The sequence below is a fragment of the Rhipicephalus microplus genome, chromosome 6, assembly GCF_043290135.1.
Source record: "Rhipicephalus microplus isolate Deutch F79 chromosome 6, USDA_Rmic, whole genome shotgun sequence".
Classification (NCBI taxonomy): Eukaryota; Metazoa; Arthropoda; class Arachnida; order Ixodida; family Ixodidae; genus Rhipicephalus; species Rhipicephalus microplus.
The window spans coordinates 129,750,593-129,765,833 of record NC_134705.1 but is presented as its reverse complement, the minus strand read 5'-3'; the positions used below and the strand labels follow the sequence as shown (position 1 = coordinate 129,765,833).

General features: G+C 45.6%; 1 protein-coding gene across 2 annotated transcripts; it reads right to left on the bottom strand.

Annotated features, from left to right (window-relative positions):
• Positions 1 to 607: 607 nt before the first annotated feature.
• Positions 608 to 4,441, bottom strand: LOC142764937 (sulfotransferase 1 family member D1-like). Of its 2 annotated transcripts, none has more exons than XM_075865474.1 (2): positions 4,240 to 4,441; positions 608 to 3,074 (listed from the first exon to the last, which is right to left on the bottom strand). In XM_075865474.1, exon 2 carries the CDS (start codon positions 3,026 to 3,028, stop codon positions 2,084 to 2,086), a length of 945 nt encoding a protein of 314 aa, XP_075721589.1. In that variant the 5' UTR covers positions 3,029 to 3,074; positions 4,240 to 4,441; the 3' UTR covers positions 608 to 2,083. The 2 variants fall into 2 exon arrangements, with proteins under 2 accessions (XP_075721589.1, XP_075721590.1); XM_075865475.1 differs by having other exon boundaries at positions 608 to 3,052.
• Between the last annotated feature and the right edge of the window lie 10,800 nt (positions 4,442 to 15,241).

The window sequence follows — 15,241 nt, the reverse complement described above, 5'->3', positions numbered from 1 at the left end:
AGGGAGTGAACTTGTTTAGCCACAACGTGGCGCATGGACGCTGGCCGGCGCCGTCGCGGCTCTCAGCGCGAGGGTGTAGTTAACTGCGATGCAGCTAGCTTCCGGGTGTGTCTGTGAAGTTTTAACACGCCAATTCATCCCATTTCGTTTATACAGCGTACGTTTGCAACTGCGTGTCGCAGAAGTGTTTGCCGAATGCACCCAAGCAATTTTCGCCACTTCCAAATCTCGTGCTCATCCACTTGAAACTTGAAAGCAGAATTCACCGTTTTTTCCTAATGCCAAATGTAAAAAATGACGCTGTATTGGACGAATGTTACAAAGCTGTTTCTCGGTGGGCACAATCCAGCAAAGGTGCACTATTAGGAATAATAAACTGAAGTGTGAAGATGAGTTAAATGTTACTCGGTGCGAAAAAAAAGTGGTGAAGAACCAGTCGAGGAGATAAGAAAAAAAATAAGCATGGATGAAAGGTAAGGAAACGTGATGTGTATTCTATGTGAATAGTGTTCGTTGTGAACTATATAACAGACAACGGGCTTAGTCTCACTGAACAAGTGTAGATTCAATTGGTTTTGTGGAAAAAATCATTGATGAACCAACCCAGTCCACTTTTTTGCAACTCAGTTTCAAAAACTGTTTTATTGTTCCAGTACCAGGCACAAAAGGATGCTGTGACAAATGTCGTAGTTCTTAACGGAAGGCGCTACATCTTTGTAGACATTTTGCAGGGTACCCATAGTTGTAGAACATTACATAACTGAGTTCTGATTTACAAGAATGGCACATTTTTTGGCATCAAATTCATCATAGACCACAGAAAACAGTCACAATAAAAACATGACGTTATATTAAATAAGGACTTGAATGTACAAAATAGCTCGCACTAACATGTCGACATGCACAGCACTCTGGGAAAAACAGACTTGAACAATATCAAACATGTGAAACGTAATATTGGTATGGTTTACAGAATACATACAATAAAATTGTCCATCGCTCTACTACAATAATTGTCTGTAACATTACTGTTAAGTTGTATCGAATTTTATATTTCGCTACATCAGTAACTTTAAAACTTTTATGATGAAATCTCTTTTGTTACAACAAAAATTAAGCTTATTTTCTAATTTGTTGAAGGTGTGAGTAGTTTTGTCGGTAAATATGTTTCTCAGAAATTATTCTTGTTGTGAGGAGCGTAGGTTTCCTCGGATATGATAATGATGTTGTCTAGCTGCTTCATTTCACTCACACAACATTTTGCTGCATGTGCGTTGCAATACTTTCATGAACCAACCTTCAGCACCACAAAGCATATAGCATCTTTCAAATAAAGATGCTCTACCTAAGTTTTCAGAATTTCTTTGTTGTTGTTTAAAGTTGGATAACTATTTCCTCAGAGCCATGACTTCATATAGCTATAGCTTTGGTAGTTGTTCCCCACATGACAGCTCCGTAGCCAAGCTCGGAATAAAAAAAAATCGTGTAGCAGTTTCAGCTGTAGGGCAATAAATTTGGGAGTTCAGTACATAATGGAAATAACGTTTGTAATTACAAACAAATGCTAACACTCAGTTTTATTTGAAATTAGGAAGCATATATTTGCAGGCCACGAAATTTCATGAACGTTTTAGAAGGATCCAAATACCCGTGGAGTCCGTGCAAAGCGTTATTTGGAAATGAAACTAAAAACCGGTAGGAAGTAGTTATCTTACAGCCATACTAATGGCGTTATGTTAAATATATTGATGCTTTTTTGCCTTTGATGTTTACAAGGTAACTTTTAGTCACTTTTCGACCACTTTACCAGTATGTTTGAATGAAATGACCATGAGGGTGCTCACAGGATGCTCACCCTCATTTACTTTGTTCTTGAAGTAACAAATTCACTGACAGATTCAAAGTGAGAAAGGAGTTTTTTCAGCGTTGAAATTCTCTCTGAGTAAAGTGGTACTATTGCACTTAGATGATACGACGCGGCACTGGCTTTTACGACCACGGTCAAAGTCGCAGCACTGTGGTGACATCTGGTGGCAGTGCGGTGTAGGTGCCTGCAGCTGTACAGTTATGCGCTTCGCAGCTCTCATGGCAGGCGGAGGTCTCGCCACAGCTGCATTACATCAGAGTCGGCGGTTTTCCTTGCAATCCATGCCTTCGTTTTCTTTATTTGGTCATTGGTGAAATGCGCTTTCCAGTCACCAACGATGCCCTTGCGAACAAAGCCGCTGTCTTCGTGCATCGGTTCTCGGTGTGCCACCTTACTCCGGTAGACTTCCATCGATTTTATGGTCCTATGAGGGGGCAGGTTCAGCAGACGATCTATTACGGTATACATCTTGCCGTTGAATACTTCCTTCATCTTCTTCAACATCGTTGCGTCGAGCACAGTTTTAAGCAAAACGGGGTCCTCTCGCATGCGGTCCGCGTTGTCGGGATCAAGGAAATCTGCGATCTTCAAAGTCCAATACTCAGGTTCCTTCTTCATCTGCTCGTAGGTAAGAAATAGAACGTTATTGTCGTGGCGGTGCTTGTACCAAGAAAGCAAATGGTCGAAGTAGTCGCCATACGAGACACTACCGGACACGAACAGCTGGTGGAACTTCGAGAACGATACATCCTTGACTCTCTTCGGAGTCATGCTCTTTAGGAAGTAGTAGTATGACACACAAACGTCGTACGGGTTGCTTGCGACGTAGATGTACTTTGCCTTCGTAGAGTAAGGTTGCGTCTCGAAGGGCAGGTGCGTTTTCAGGAGTCCCGGTCTGGGCATTTTCTCCGCCGCCTCCGCGCCCATCATTTCCAGGTAGGGAGAGGCGAGCATGAAGTCTTCGAGTTTCGTCGGGGGTTCGCCGTCCGTGAAGATGCTGAGTATTAGATACTGCGTCCACGTTGTGCCGCACTTTGGGTAAGAAACGACGAAGACGTCGTCGGGGCGAGGACTGTAAGTCATGGCTGACCTGATCAGTGCTTCGGGGAAGAACGAGCGGATGCATAGGCCGTCGATGAATCGGAGCTCTCCGACTTCCATTTCTCATGCAAAGTTGCTTGACACCTGTCCCGGAAGCAATGTTGGACTGCAATAAGAACGTGTCCATAAGTCACTTCTAACTACTGCAAAGTGAAGCACTACAACATTTTAAACTAAGAAAGCTGCACCACGAAGCGTAGAACGATAAACGACAAAAGCAGTAATTGCATACATGGTCCTAGTAACTGTGTCGAGGACTACGTTCCTGCGAAGTCTTTTCGGGTATAACCTCAGTTTGAAACTGAATTCAGTATATCGTTTAAAGCAATATGCTAAGCAGGAGGAATGTTCCTTCAGCAATATATAGTTGCTGATTCTTAGGTAAGTATAATCCAGACATTCTTGCAAGGTGCACAGCTGAAATCGAAGCAAAGGATCCTACTAATGCATTGTTTATCAAATATCAAGGGTTCAAAGGCTACTGAAGCTTAGTAAAACATAACAAAAAATGAACTTGCATATATTTTTCTCGACTGGTCCGCGGTTTGTCTATGCAGCCCATTTGGAACATGCAGCTGTAATATTCACCCACTTGACATTTACTGCCACCTCAATATACGTATAGTCTTGCTTTCAATTTATACTAAGCTCGCTAGATTCACCAACGTTTTTTTTTTTTGCTTTCGTTTGTCTCAAATTTTTACATGCTACAAAAATAGAAGAGAGACCGCTTTGCTTAATGTGTAGAGACTAGAAATGAAGTGCATCGCACGAAAGACACCATCCAACGCGAGCGATTACACAACGCGATCGATTAATTGTCACTAAAGAGTAACCTAAACCCACATGTGGGAAAAAAAGGTGACAATCACGCGAAAACCGAACCAACGTGTCCGAACTGCGAAGTGGTAAGTGTTCTGATATTTTTACCTTGCTTGTTCACACATTGCATGAAATATGTGTCTTGATCGGGGGAGCATTTTTCACCAATTCCTACTCAGCGTGCCTGGAGTGGACAACACATTAGTGTGCATTGTTTGATATGAACGGATCAGCATTGTAGATGTGCGCATCTAAAATAAACCTTCAGAATATTTGGTGTTTCTAAACCCATTAACAAGCGTGCTTTAAAACTTGTAATCTGGGGAATAGCACCGTGGAAGAACACTCAACATCCTTTTGACACCAAATTTCCGTATCACAGCATGTTTTGATGTTTGTCATAGAATCACTGGTAAATATGCGCGTTTGATATAAAGCTTGGTACTTACCGTGCAAAAGATATTCTTCGGAGGTTCGAAGTGGAACTCTACATTCCAGTCATTCTTCCTGAATGCTTGGCGTATACTTCCCAGCAATAGTCAGTTTTCGGAGCTGTGTGTTGTTCGAGCTGTACTTGGGGCGTATTTTAGGGCGCGTACTGTGTCCGTTCATGCGTGAGAGGCATTCATCAAGTGCGAAAAAGCGGGCAACTGAGACATTCCTTCTTATATTGCTCTAGGGCGGGTGGCGTGAAGCAATGTCAGCGTCTGCACTAAACTACAATAAAGTTACACTCGCTCTCTCTCTCTTTCTTGTCACGTGATAGCCACAGTGAAAACGAAAGCAAAACACCCTACACAACACGACAGACTGACTCCTGACAAACGGCGGCACCGAAAAGTGGGAGGACCACGAAACACTCTCGCTGGGTCAGACCGCTATCATCTGTCGCACACAGGCCCGGCTTGTCGCTTTTTGAGACACCACGAACAGTGGAAGAGTGATAAAGAAAGCCTTAGGGAAGCGTTTATACATCAGAAAACGAGGCGATAGAAAATGTTTTTAGGAAAACTCTATTTGGTTTTTGGATAAGATGACAAACTACGCAGTTAGGGGTCCACCTCCTCAGTTTTTGGTGAAGATTGTGGTATAGAGAACGCCTATAGAACCATATGACTTTTTGGTTGTTCAGCCGCGCAGTTATCAAGTCGTAGATGGTGGTCATAAATTTCTACCGAGTGAGCAGCGAAATGTTTTATGCCACTCAGTATGGCAATTTCTGGACACGAGGCACCGTTGTTTTCAATAATTTTTCCCTTGAATCGATGCAAGGGCTGCGTGCGCTGTGCATATATCTTCAAATATGGATGCCAATTGCACCTTTGAATTGATGCGTGCATTATCAATCTGCCGCAACACATCAATTGGAAATGACGGATGCTCAAATTTTTTTTTTCACCTATTGCAGCACGTTTTGCTACCACGTGTGCATTGTGAGAGGATATTCTATAGGAACTTGGCCGTCGAGAGTCTATACGGTGCATTCGCCACCAACATTATGGCTTTTCTCTCAGACTCAGGTTCGCTTTGTGTAAGTGCACATTATGCGCTTCAGTGTTAGAGCTACCTCAGAACACGTATTTATTAATCACGTATCGCTTAGTGCAGGTGTGCACTTGTCTAAACGCCACTTGTTGGGCATGAGGCCTTTTTTTTTACTTCATAGCTGTTTTTTAGCGCGCTGTGTTGATGTTGACATTGACGTTGTTTTATCTCGATGGGCTTCATATCGCAGTATTTGTATGAACGATGTACAGAAAGTTTTATACATTGCATGGCTCTCAGCGAGTTCAGGTCTGGTTGACACACCTGTTACAAGCAAGTATATTCTAACCAATTTGTATGACTGTGGCACTTTACTTTGCTACAAGTATACATTCTGTCAGCAGTAAAATTAAGCCAACATCATAAAATCAACCATTAGAGAATACTCAAGAGAACCTGAAGAATAACATCATGCGTCACAAAATATTCCTCATGCCCTCGTAAAGTTTCTTTCATTAGTGTGTGCTACGATATATTCCAAACGACAAGACGGTTAAGTAACCGAATCCCTTGATGGGCCATTCAAGTTCAGCTGATTAAGATACAGTTCTGCTAATATTTCACAGTATAATTTGTGAAGTATCTTCTCTAATCATTATACCTTACACAATAGGTGTGTTAGTGTCGACAACTCAAAATTTGCATGATGGTATAGTGGTTTTAGTGGTCTGCTGCTGAAGTGAAAGTTGTGGGTTTGATCCAGTCCGTGCGCCTGTTGCATGAAACGGAATCACTAGAGGCCCGTGCATATTAATAGGAAGTTTTCAATTCAAGGCCCCAAAAGTTGGAGGCCCAAAATAAATAGCGTCAAGGCCACTGTGCACGCGAAAAACCCAAGCCACGTTTACGTTTTGGGTTGGGAACGCTATTTCTCGAATTGAGCGGGAGTCCCAGAGCCTTCTCCAGATGCAGTATTGGTTCAGACAGACATAATGGCGCCCACTTAAGTTACATGACCAAGAATTTGGTGAGTATCCAAAGCGCCGCGGACCCTATTCAAAAACTTTGCGCTCCTGCTTGACCCAAAGCGTGCATAAGTAAGCCAAGTGCTTTGGGACCGCACACTTTTGCGGCCCCTATTCAAGACCTCCCTATTGAACAGAAGATAGCCTAAATTTTATGAGCCCTCTATTTCGCAATAGCAACACCTAAAAAATATATAGTGATATTGACGCATAACACACCAGGATTTATCAGCAAACTTGGTGAGTCATGTCCAAGTAAAATGAGTCGTCTTATCTAAAGTAAATAGTAGCACTTATAGGGAGCCATGTACGTGGCGTTGCTGCATGCTACACCTTCAAGACTAATATTTTGGCGGAACCAACTCATCACTTTCCACGGTGGTCTACTGGGTACGGCTATCTACCTCTGTAGTCTTTAGTTCATTGGATCAACGCCACACGCCGGCGGCTGTGATTTTTATGGAGGCGAAAATGCTTTAGTCTCCTGCATTTGAATTCAGGTGCACAGTAAGGAACCCATAGCTACGAAATGTTCCCATTGTTTTGGAAAGTGAAACCACATAAATAATTACTGCTATCAACCCGCTATTCCCATGAGATAACAAGCCTATCAAGAAAGAATGCCTTCTAAATGACGTCAAGCACAATGATGAGAGTGATGAAATTCAATGCGAAAGATTTTGTAGTGGAGCACCTACGTAGTCATATCAATGGAACATTTGGCGGAATATCGCGGATGTATACCAGGTGACGCTGCCTATGGCATGGAAGGTCACGTAAGGGCAGGCCGGCAGGCAAACTCGCTGAGCTGTTGGATCGTATTTTTGTGATGGATGGCCATATAGTGCGCTCGCTTGTGATTGCATTGCGTCTAAAAATCCGTGCATTTTAGTTTACGAAACTACATGTTGGCTGAAATCATGAAAGGTAGTAGCGTGACGCAGTTGTTGCGGAGTTGTCCTTTTTTCCCCCTTGACTTGGGTGGACGTGTACCTCGCTAGGAATATCTGTAATTGTCGGCGCGTTGGTTTTTAAAGGTCTTTTTGGCATCCGAAAATTTCTAGTCAGCCCTTTGTTTACGCTCATTCTTTCATAATTATTTTACTGTTCTAATGAGAGTACTTATGGTAATAATTCATAAGCTTACGCTAGCTTTCAAAATGCACGAGGGCACTGCTCAGTTTACTATAACCTCAAAATGTATACTTTACTTTTCATCATTTTCATTGAAAGTTTCAAGCACTATCTATGCTTACGAGTTGACTACTGCAGCCAAAGTCTCCGCCACTTGACCTATTAAAGATTGCTTGTCCATCTGGCAGTCTCCTCTTTTTATCTTTAGATAAGACGACTCATTTTACTTGGACATGACTCACCAAGTTTGCTGATAAATCCTGGTGTGTTATGCGTCAATATCACTATATATTTGTTAGGTGTTGCTATTGCGGATGGGACAAGCGAGCGACAGCGACAGTGAAGATACTCATGCTTACTATCTCAGCAGTGAGGACTTCTCAGATGACGGTTTCCAACCTGTGCTGAGCCGCAAGGCGAAGAGAAGGAACATGAGGACATCCTCATCCTCAACTATTCAAACTGTGAGTGAAGCGCCAAAATCGAACATTTATACCATCCTGTTTCTGCCGGCACTTCCTACCGTCAGCATGAAACGCCTTAACAGACAGTCTGTGTCGAGGTCTCTGGAAACGCTCGTGCCAAATGAGATCACGGACATAAGAGTGAACGCCAGAAAGAATATACTGGCTGTGGACGTTTTGCACGCAAGTGCGTTGGGCATTCTGCGCAGTGTAACTGACTTGGACGGCAACCAGGTGCGCTCTCATGTTCCCTTGGGATGTGATGTAGTAACCGGCGTGATCTACGACATTGATGTCGCTATTTCCAATAAGGACTTACAGCTTCTTGTCAAGTCAACAACTGATACTCCAATTGTTGATGTCACCCGGCTAGGCAAGTCTCGCTGTGTGAAGATTGCGTTTAAGAGCACATCACTCCCCTCTCATGTGAAGGTGGGGTACTTCAGACATGCTGTGCGGCCTTTCATTCCAAAGCCTCTCCAGTGCCGTAAATGCATGAAACTTGGACATGTGAGCAGCGTCTGCGAGAATTCGGTGGTATGCCACCGCTGCGCCGAGCACCATGAAGCGGATAAGTGCGTCGCAACCGTCAAGAAATGCTCTAATTGCAATGGATCCCATGAAGCCACATCGAAGGACTGCCCGCGGATTCAGAAGGAAATTGCCATCTTGAAGGAGATGGTGCGCGATCACTCATCTCACCGAGAAGCCGCAGCTAAAGTCAGAAGGCGTCGTTCACGTCGACGTCGGTCTTCGAGGACGCCCGCTACCCCCTCGACACGATTGCGTGATCCCTCATCAGATCCACCTCCTTTGCCTCCCAGACCACATGCCGCGGGAAAGGCTGTAAAGGACAAAGCCAGTGAGCATACCCTGACTGCGACAGAGTGGCCTGCACTTCCAAGGGAAGCAGCATCAAGCGAACCGAAGGAGCTTCATGACGGCCAGTCCACGCTCCCGGTTCGAGATCTTTCCAACCAAGACAGGCAAGTGACTGCAATCGTCCCGGTTCGAGATCTTTCCAACCAAGACAGGCAAGTGGCTGCAATCGTGCAATCATTAATTGCCACGATTCGCACGCTACTGAGCAGCATACAATCTCCGTCTGCTAAGAGTGCACTGCAAATACTGGATGTACTGAATCCAGTTCTTGCTAACTTCGTATAAGCACAATGGCTCAACAAAATCTCCACTTCCGCACTGAAGTTAAAAGTGCGTCGATTTTTCAGTGGAATGCCAGAGGCATGAAGTCCCGTATCTCGGACTTGCGCCAATTTGTTCGGGCCAATCAATTCCCTATACTTGTCATATGTGAACCAAACGTGTCAACGCCTTATAGATTGTCCGGTTATGAAGCTTTTTGTTCAGCCGCTTGCGAAGAACGTAGCAAAGTAATTGTTTACATTCGCACAGACTTGACTTATCTTTCGCACCCAATAAGTTCAAATGACGACAATCAGTACGTGTGTCTTCGTGTGAAGAAGAATGCAGTTTCGTTCACGCTTATTGGTGGATATATATCTCCGTCATCGCGATTTGACTGCGACAGATTAAAAGACATCTTAATGAGAACCGATGGGCCTTCGATCATAACCGGTGACTTCAACGCCCATCACATGCTTTGGGGGAGCACTAGGATGAATGCCAGGGGCCGGAACATTGTTACATTTGCTTCCGATTACGACCTTTCCATCATGAACGATGGTACCCCCACATATCTGCGGGGTCTCACGTATGGCAGTTGCCTTGACCTGACATTGGTGTCACGGTGCTTCTCTCACAAAGTTAAGTGGTTTTGCGATATTGAGACTCATGGGAGTGATCACATACCCACCTACGTCACGATCGATGGTATCGTAAAAAATTTCTCTTCCGGTGTTGCAATTGGCACTGACTGGTCGATGTTTGCATCGCGTGTTGAGAACGCTTGCCAAGAAGGCCTCGCCTGCAGCCTGGAAAATACCATAGTGGAAGCTATGCAAGCGTCCAAATGTAAATTACCATTTTCGTCTAAAGTTACACAGTTTGACATCGAACTGGAAAAATTACGAGCTATACGAAGGCGTGCAGAACGACGATACAGACGCACAAGATCAATTTACGATCTGAGGGAAGCAAGGCGGCTCCAGAAAAAGATTCAACGACGCATTTACAAACTGGAGAGCGAACGCTGGAAAGCATTCTGCGAATCTCTAGACCCTCATAAACCGCTGTCATATATCTGGAGAACAGTTCGTGGTCTTCGCTCCTCTGCACAACAACGGCACCCTTTTAAAGCTTTGGCACTCCATCAGGGAAAAACAGAACTCGAGGTGGCTGAAGAATTTTGCACGAGAGTTGCCGGGAATATTGTGAACGAGAGCATCGACGCCGTGATCGTTCCTGAGACGCGATTACCAGAAATGGACATTCCGTTCACCATGGAAGAACTGGAAGGTGCGTTAGTCGCTTCTAAGCGCATGTCATCGCCAGGTCCTGATGGTATTACTTATAGTGCGTTGGGACACCTTGGACAGAAAGCTAGAAAAGAACTTTTAACATGCTTCAACAACTCCTGGCTCAGCGGCAGTGTTCCCCGAGAATGGAAAATTAGTCGATTAATACCACTTTTGAAATCGGGAAAATCACCATTGGACTTGACAGCGTATCGCCCTATTGCCCTCGCAAGCTGCCTCGGAAAAGTGATGGAAAGGATGGTTCTATTTCGTCTCGAGTGGTACTTGGAACGATACACCAAATACCCTTCTTGCATGGCAGGCCTTCGTCGGGGCCGCTCCTCCATTGACTGCGTCCTTGATTTGTCGACATTTGTTCAACAAGAAAAAAGTCGCAAGCGCATATCAGTGGCACTCTTTCTTGACGTGAAGGGTGCATATGATAATGTAGCTCACGATGCCATCCTCACTTCTCTCGCAGCAATGGGCGTTGGTGGACGAATGTTTCAATGGATAAAAGATTATATAACTGGCAGAGGTTTCTTTGTACAAACATATGAGGGTACAACTGCCCAACATTACACCTACTGCGGAGTACCTCAGGGAGGTGTTTTAAGCCCCACATTGTTCAATGTGGCCCTCATTGGTCTGGTGAAGGTTCTGCCAAAGTCGGTGTGCCTATCCACATACGCCGATGATATTTGCCTCTGGAGTGCTGCAGTTACTCGCCCTCAGGTGCGTGCACGAATACAGCGGGCAGCAACACTCACAACAGCCTACCTTCAGAAACAAGGCCTAAATATATCAACTGTGAAGTGCGCGTTGATGGCGTTTACACGCAAACCAATGACGCCATACCCTGTTTACATCAATGGGCAGAGTGTCAAATATGCACGGACGCATCGTTTCCTGGGCATAATAATCGACAGAAGTCTTTCGTGGAGCCCACATTGTGCGTACTTGAAGAAGAGACTGCTATCTATTGTGCATATCATGAAATTCTTGTGCGGTAAAGCATGGGGAACTTCTGTGGCCTCCATGCTACAGCTGTACAGGGCCCTATTTCTGGGTCTATTGCGCTACAGCTTGCCGGTACTGAATAACACTTGCAAATCGAATACTCATTCATTGGAGAGTTTGCAGGGTCAGGCACTGCGTATCTGCCTAGGACTGCCCCGATGCGCTTCTACTTATGCCACAATCATGCTTGCCAAAGACCATCCGGTCAGGACATATATAGCTGTGGATTGCCTCAGAGCGCACATTCGACATGCTAGCCGTGTCCCCGACCACCACTTGGCCCTTCTACCTTCCGGAAGACCACGTGCTACGTTTTCAGACGTCATAGCCAAGCACCTAAACAGCATTCCATCAGGATATACGCCAGCTGCGAGAACGGCATGCCCTTTGTGGTGCCTCGACCAGCCGCAAGTACGTTTAGAAATTCCGGGAATCAAAAAGAAAAGCAGTCACTCCAGAGTAGCATTGAAGCAAGCAACACTGCTATTATTACATGAGTTGTACTTAGACCGAACGCAGATATACACTGATGGGTCCGTCTCATCCAGCAGCTCATCAAGTGCCGCTGTAATTCCGGCTGCAGAAATGACAATCAAATTTAAGTTGTCACATATGACTACATCTACGGCATCAGAGCTTGCTGCTATAAGGGCTGCTTTACAATATCTAGTTCAAGAACGTCCAGGAAAATGGGTCATATTCTGTGATTCGAAGGCAGCGCTTCAGAGTTTGCAGTCTGCCATGCGTAGGAGGAGCCATGACCAACTGGTACAAGAAATAAGACATTGCCATCATGAAGCTCTAGCACGAGGGCATGATATTATATATCAATGGCTGCCTGGACATATCGGTATTACCGGAAAGGAACTAGCCGATGATGCAGCCCGCTCAGCCCATGAAGAAACCCGTGTAGTCCCGATTCCTCTATCAAGGAATGATGCAGCAAGACAACTTTACCTGCTGGCTCGAGATCTCACACGCACGTTCTGGTCGTCTACCAGCTTCCAAAGGTGTCAATTTTATGAACTGGATCCTTCGCTAAAGCTAAAGCTACCATCACAACTTTCCCGCTCCGATGCGACACTGTTATGCCGCCTTTGGTTGGGTGTTGCATTCACAAAGGTGTACTCCTTTCGCATTGGTATGGCAGACACTCCTACATGCGACTACTGCGGAGATGAAGAAACCATCGAACACGTCCTCTGCAGCTGCGCTTGCTACGACACACAGTGATGCCAGCTACGGATGGTTTTGAATCAACTTGACTCCGGACCATTTTGTGTGCGGAAGATACTAGGACCTTGGGCATCTGCCTCAGTTGCGCAGAAAGCAACTAAAGCACTGCTTCTTTACCTTAAGTCAACAAACCTGAGCGACCGCCTGTGAACTGTGTGTGCTCACCGAGTGTGCTCGTGATTGTGTGTACCTTCTCATCTTTGTGCAACCTCTTTTCTCCCCTTTATCCCTTCCCCAGTGCAGGGTAGCAAACCGGATGTGCGTCTGGTTAACCTCCCTGCCTTTCCTTGTATCTTTATCTCTCTCTCTCTCTGGCAGTCTCCTGTCACCCGAAAGTCATCCGCTTTGCGTGCTTCTTATCAAATGGCTCAAAGAACGTCCTTGACTGCAAGTGGTGCTGCAGCGAACTCTGTATGAACTTGTAAACATGCGCCTCAAATATGAGTCACACGGGCAGCGAAACAAATCTGCAGTTTGCCGCAAGAGCGAAGCAGTTAAGTAGATTGTCTAGCGATAGCTTGAACCCCATAGATGAAAAGGAGACTTCCTGCTTGCGCATGCAATTTTTCTCACCTTTTCTCTCTCCCTTCACCCAATTTGTTGCCCTTTCTTCCCCTCCCCCGCGTGCTGAGTCGCAAACCAGATGCTAATAGTTGGTTAAACTCGCGTCATTCCTCTTCATCTCACTACGTTTATTGTAAATGCTGAATGTGAAGACATGAACCACCCGCGTGCCCCTGTGCCCTTGCTCTACCAACGTTCTCTTTTTGGCGACCGACAGTGGTTCGCTAAAGGTTTCTCCATTCCGGGCTATTTTTGTATTCCTCCCAAGCAGGAGGAGGCATGAATTGTGATAGGCTGACCACAGCAGCAATCGGTAGGCTCGCTTCCTTCAGTAGTCAGTATGCGTTCGTGGTGCCCTAACATGCTTTTAATGACCGTACTGGCACGCCCTGTTTTTATAGTATACCTAGTTCAGCTCTCTAACATTCACTGTTTCCGCCTCTTCCACAGTTAAGCTGTCAGGCACGGACGATGACAAGCCATGCGTTTTTATGAAGCTGCTTTCGAGTGCATCTATGCATGTTGTGGAATGACTGTTGCTACTGCAAGAAGTTGTGCCTTTCTAGCAGCAAATAGGACGGCATAACACGCTGGATCTCGTTGGGCGCACCCTCGAAATGCCTTAGCAGCTCAATCAATCCTGGACAAGTAGGAAATAGCCTTTCACAAGCAGCACGGCGATAAGAACTTCCTCCCAACCCAGCCAGAGAAAAGATACGTGTGGCTAACATACCCAAGAGCATGCACCCCGAACTGAATCAGGGTCGAAGAGGGAGCAGAGCCCGGGCTCAACTACAAGCTATTAGTTGGCACAAGGAAGCGCTGTTCGTAGACGCGTCAGAATACGCAGATCTACATGCTTTCGCAGCGGCAGTCCTCAATACTGACAAACAATTGGTCAGCTCATATAGTGTATGCAGCAGACACCCTGAGGTAGCGGATGAAGTGGCGACAGCACAAGCCGTAGTTCGCCTCAATAGCCGATATATGCTAAGTGATTCGCAGACAGCGGTCAGAAATTACGCTCATGGCAGAACTTCGCCAGAGGATGCGGCTATCCTTAAAGTCAAAGCAATGTATGTAACCTCCGAAGAGACGGAATACGATATATTATATGTTTCCCGGCTCACACGTACCCCCCACACCCAACCTCAACCTCAATGGGAAGGCAGATCGCATAGCGTGAGGTCTCATGTTCCGCGCCTGCGTAGAAAAGTACTCTTCAGAGGACGGGCATGTCGTGGAGGTCTGGTCAGAGAGGAATAGAATGACCCAATACTGCAAAATTAAGAACTTTTATAAAAAAATGGCAGCATATCCACGGAGTGAATGATAGAGAGTGGGGCGAAGCATCCGTCCGTCCATTCGTTTTTGCTTCCGTCCGCCCATGCGTACGTCTGTGTGACCGCCCGTGCGTGCGTCTGTTCGTGCGTCCACACGTCCATCTGTGCGTCCGTCCCGGCGTTCATCCATGCATCCGCTCCTGCGCCCGTCCATGCGTCCATCCGTCCGTGCAGCCATCCGTGCTTTCGTCCTTGCATCTGTCTGTGTGTCCGTTCGTCCACCTATTCAACACTCCAAGTACCACCATCTCACATCTTTTCATCATATATTCCTCATATAGAAGCACCGCCATCCAGCGGACATTCGAAGGACTGAACGAGAGGAGGCACACGCACTCTTTCTTACGGCTTGCACTTCGTGTCTACTTCCCACCTTTAACCACCTCGAGTTCATGGTATATACTAGTTCACTGTATTCATGTCACTGCATTCAACGCTGGCTAAACCTATCTAAAACCAAGGAGGTTACGCCCAGCGAGTATAACGTAGCAACCCTTTCTTGTCAGATAGGGCTCAATATACATGCCAATGGCTGATAATGGGGAATGAGAGACAGGAGAATTCGGCTTTTAGTTAACGGGCACGCTGCGAAATTTTTATTGTTCAACAACGTACAAAAGAAGTCTTCCACCGGCACCACCTTGGAGGTCAAAATGTAAGACTGGTTACACACTACTACTCCCACTACGAGGGACGAACAGGTGCCGCTATAAAAAACTTCGCCCCTAAAAGTCTAGGCGTATTT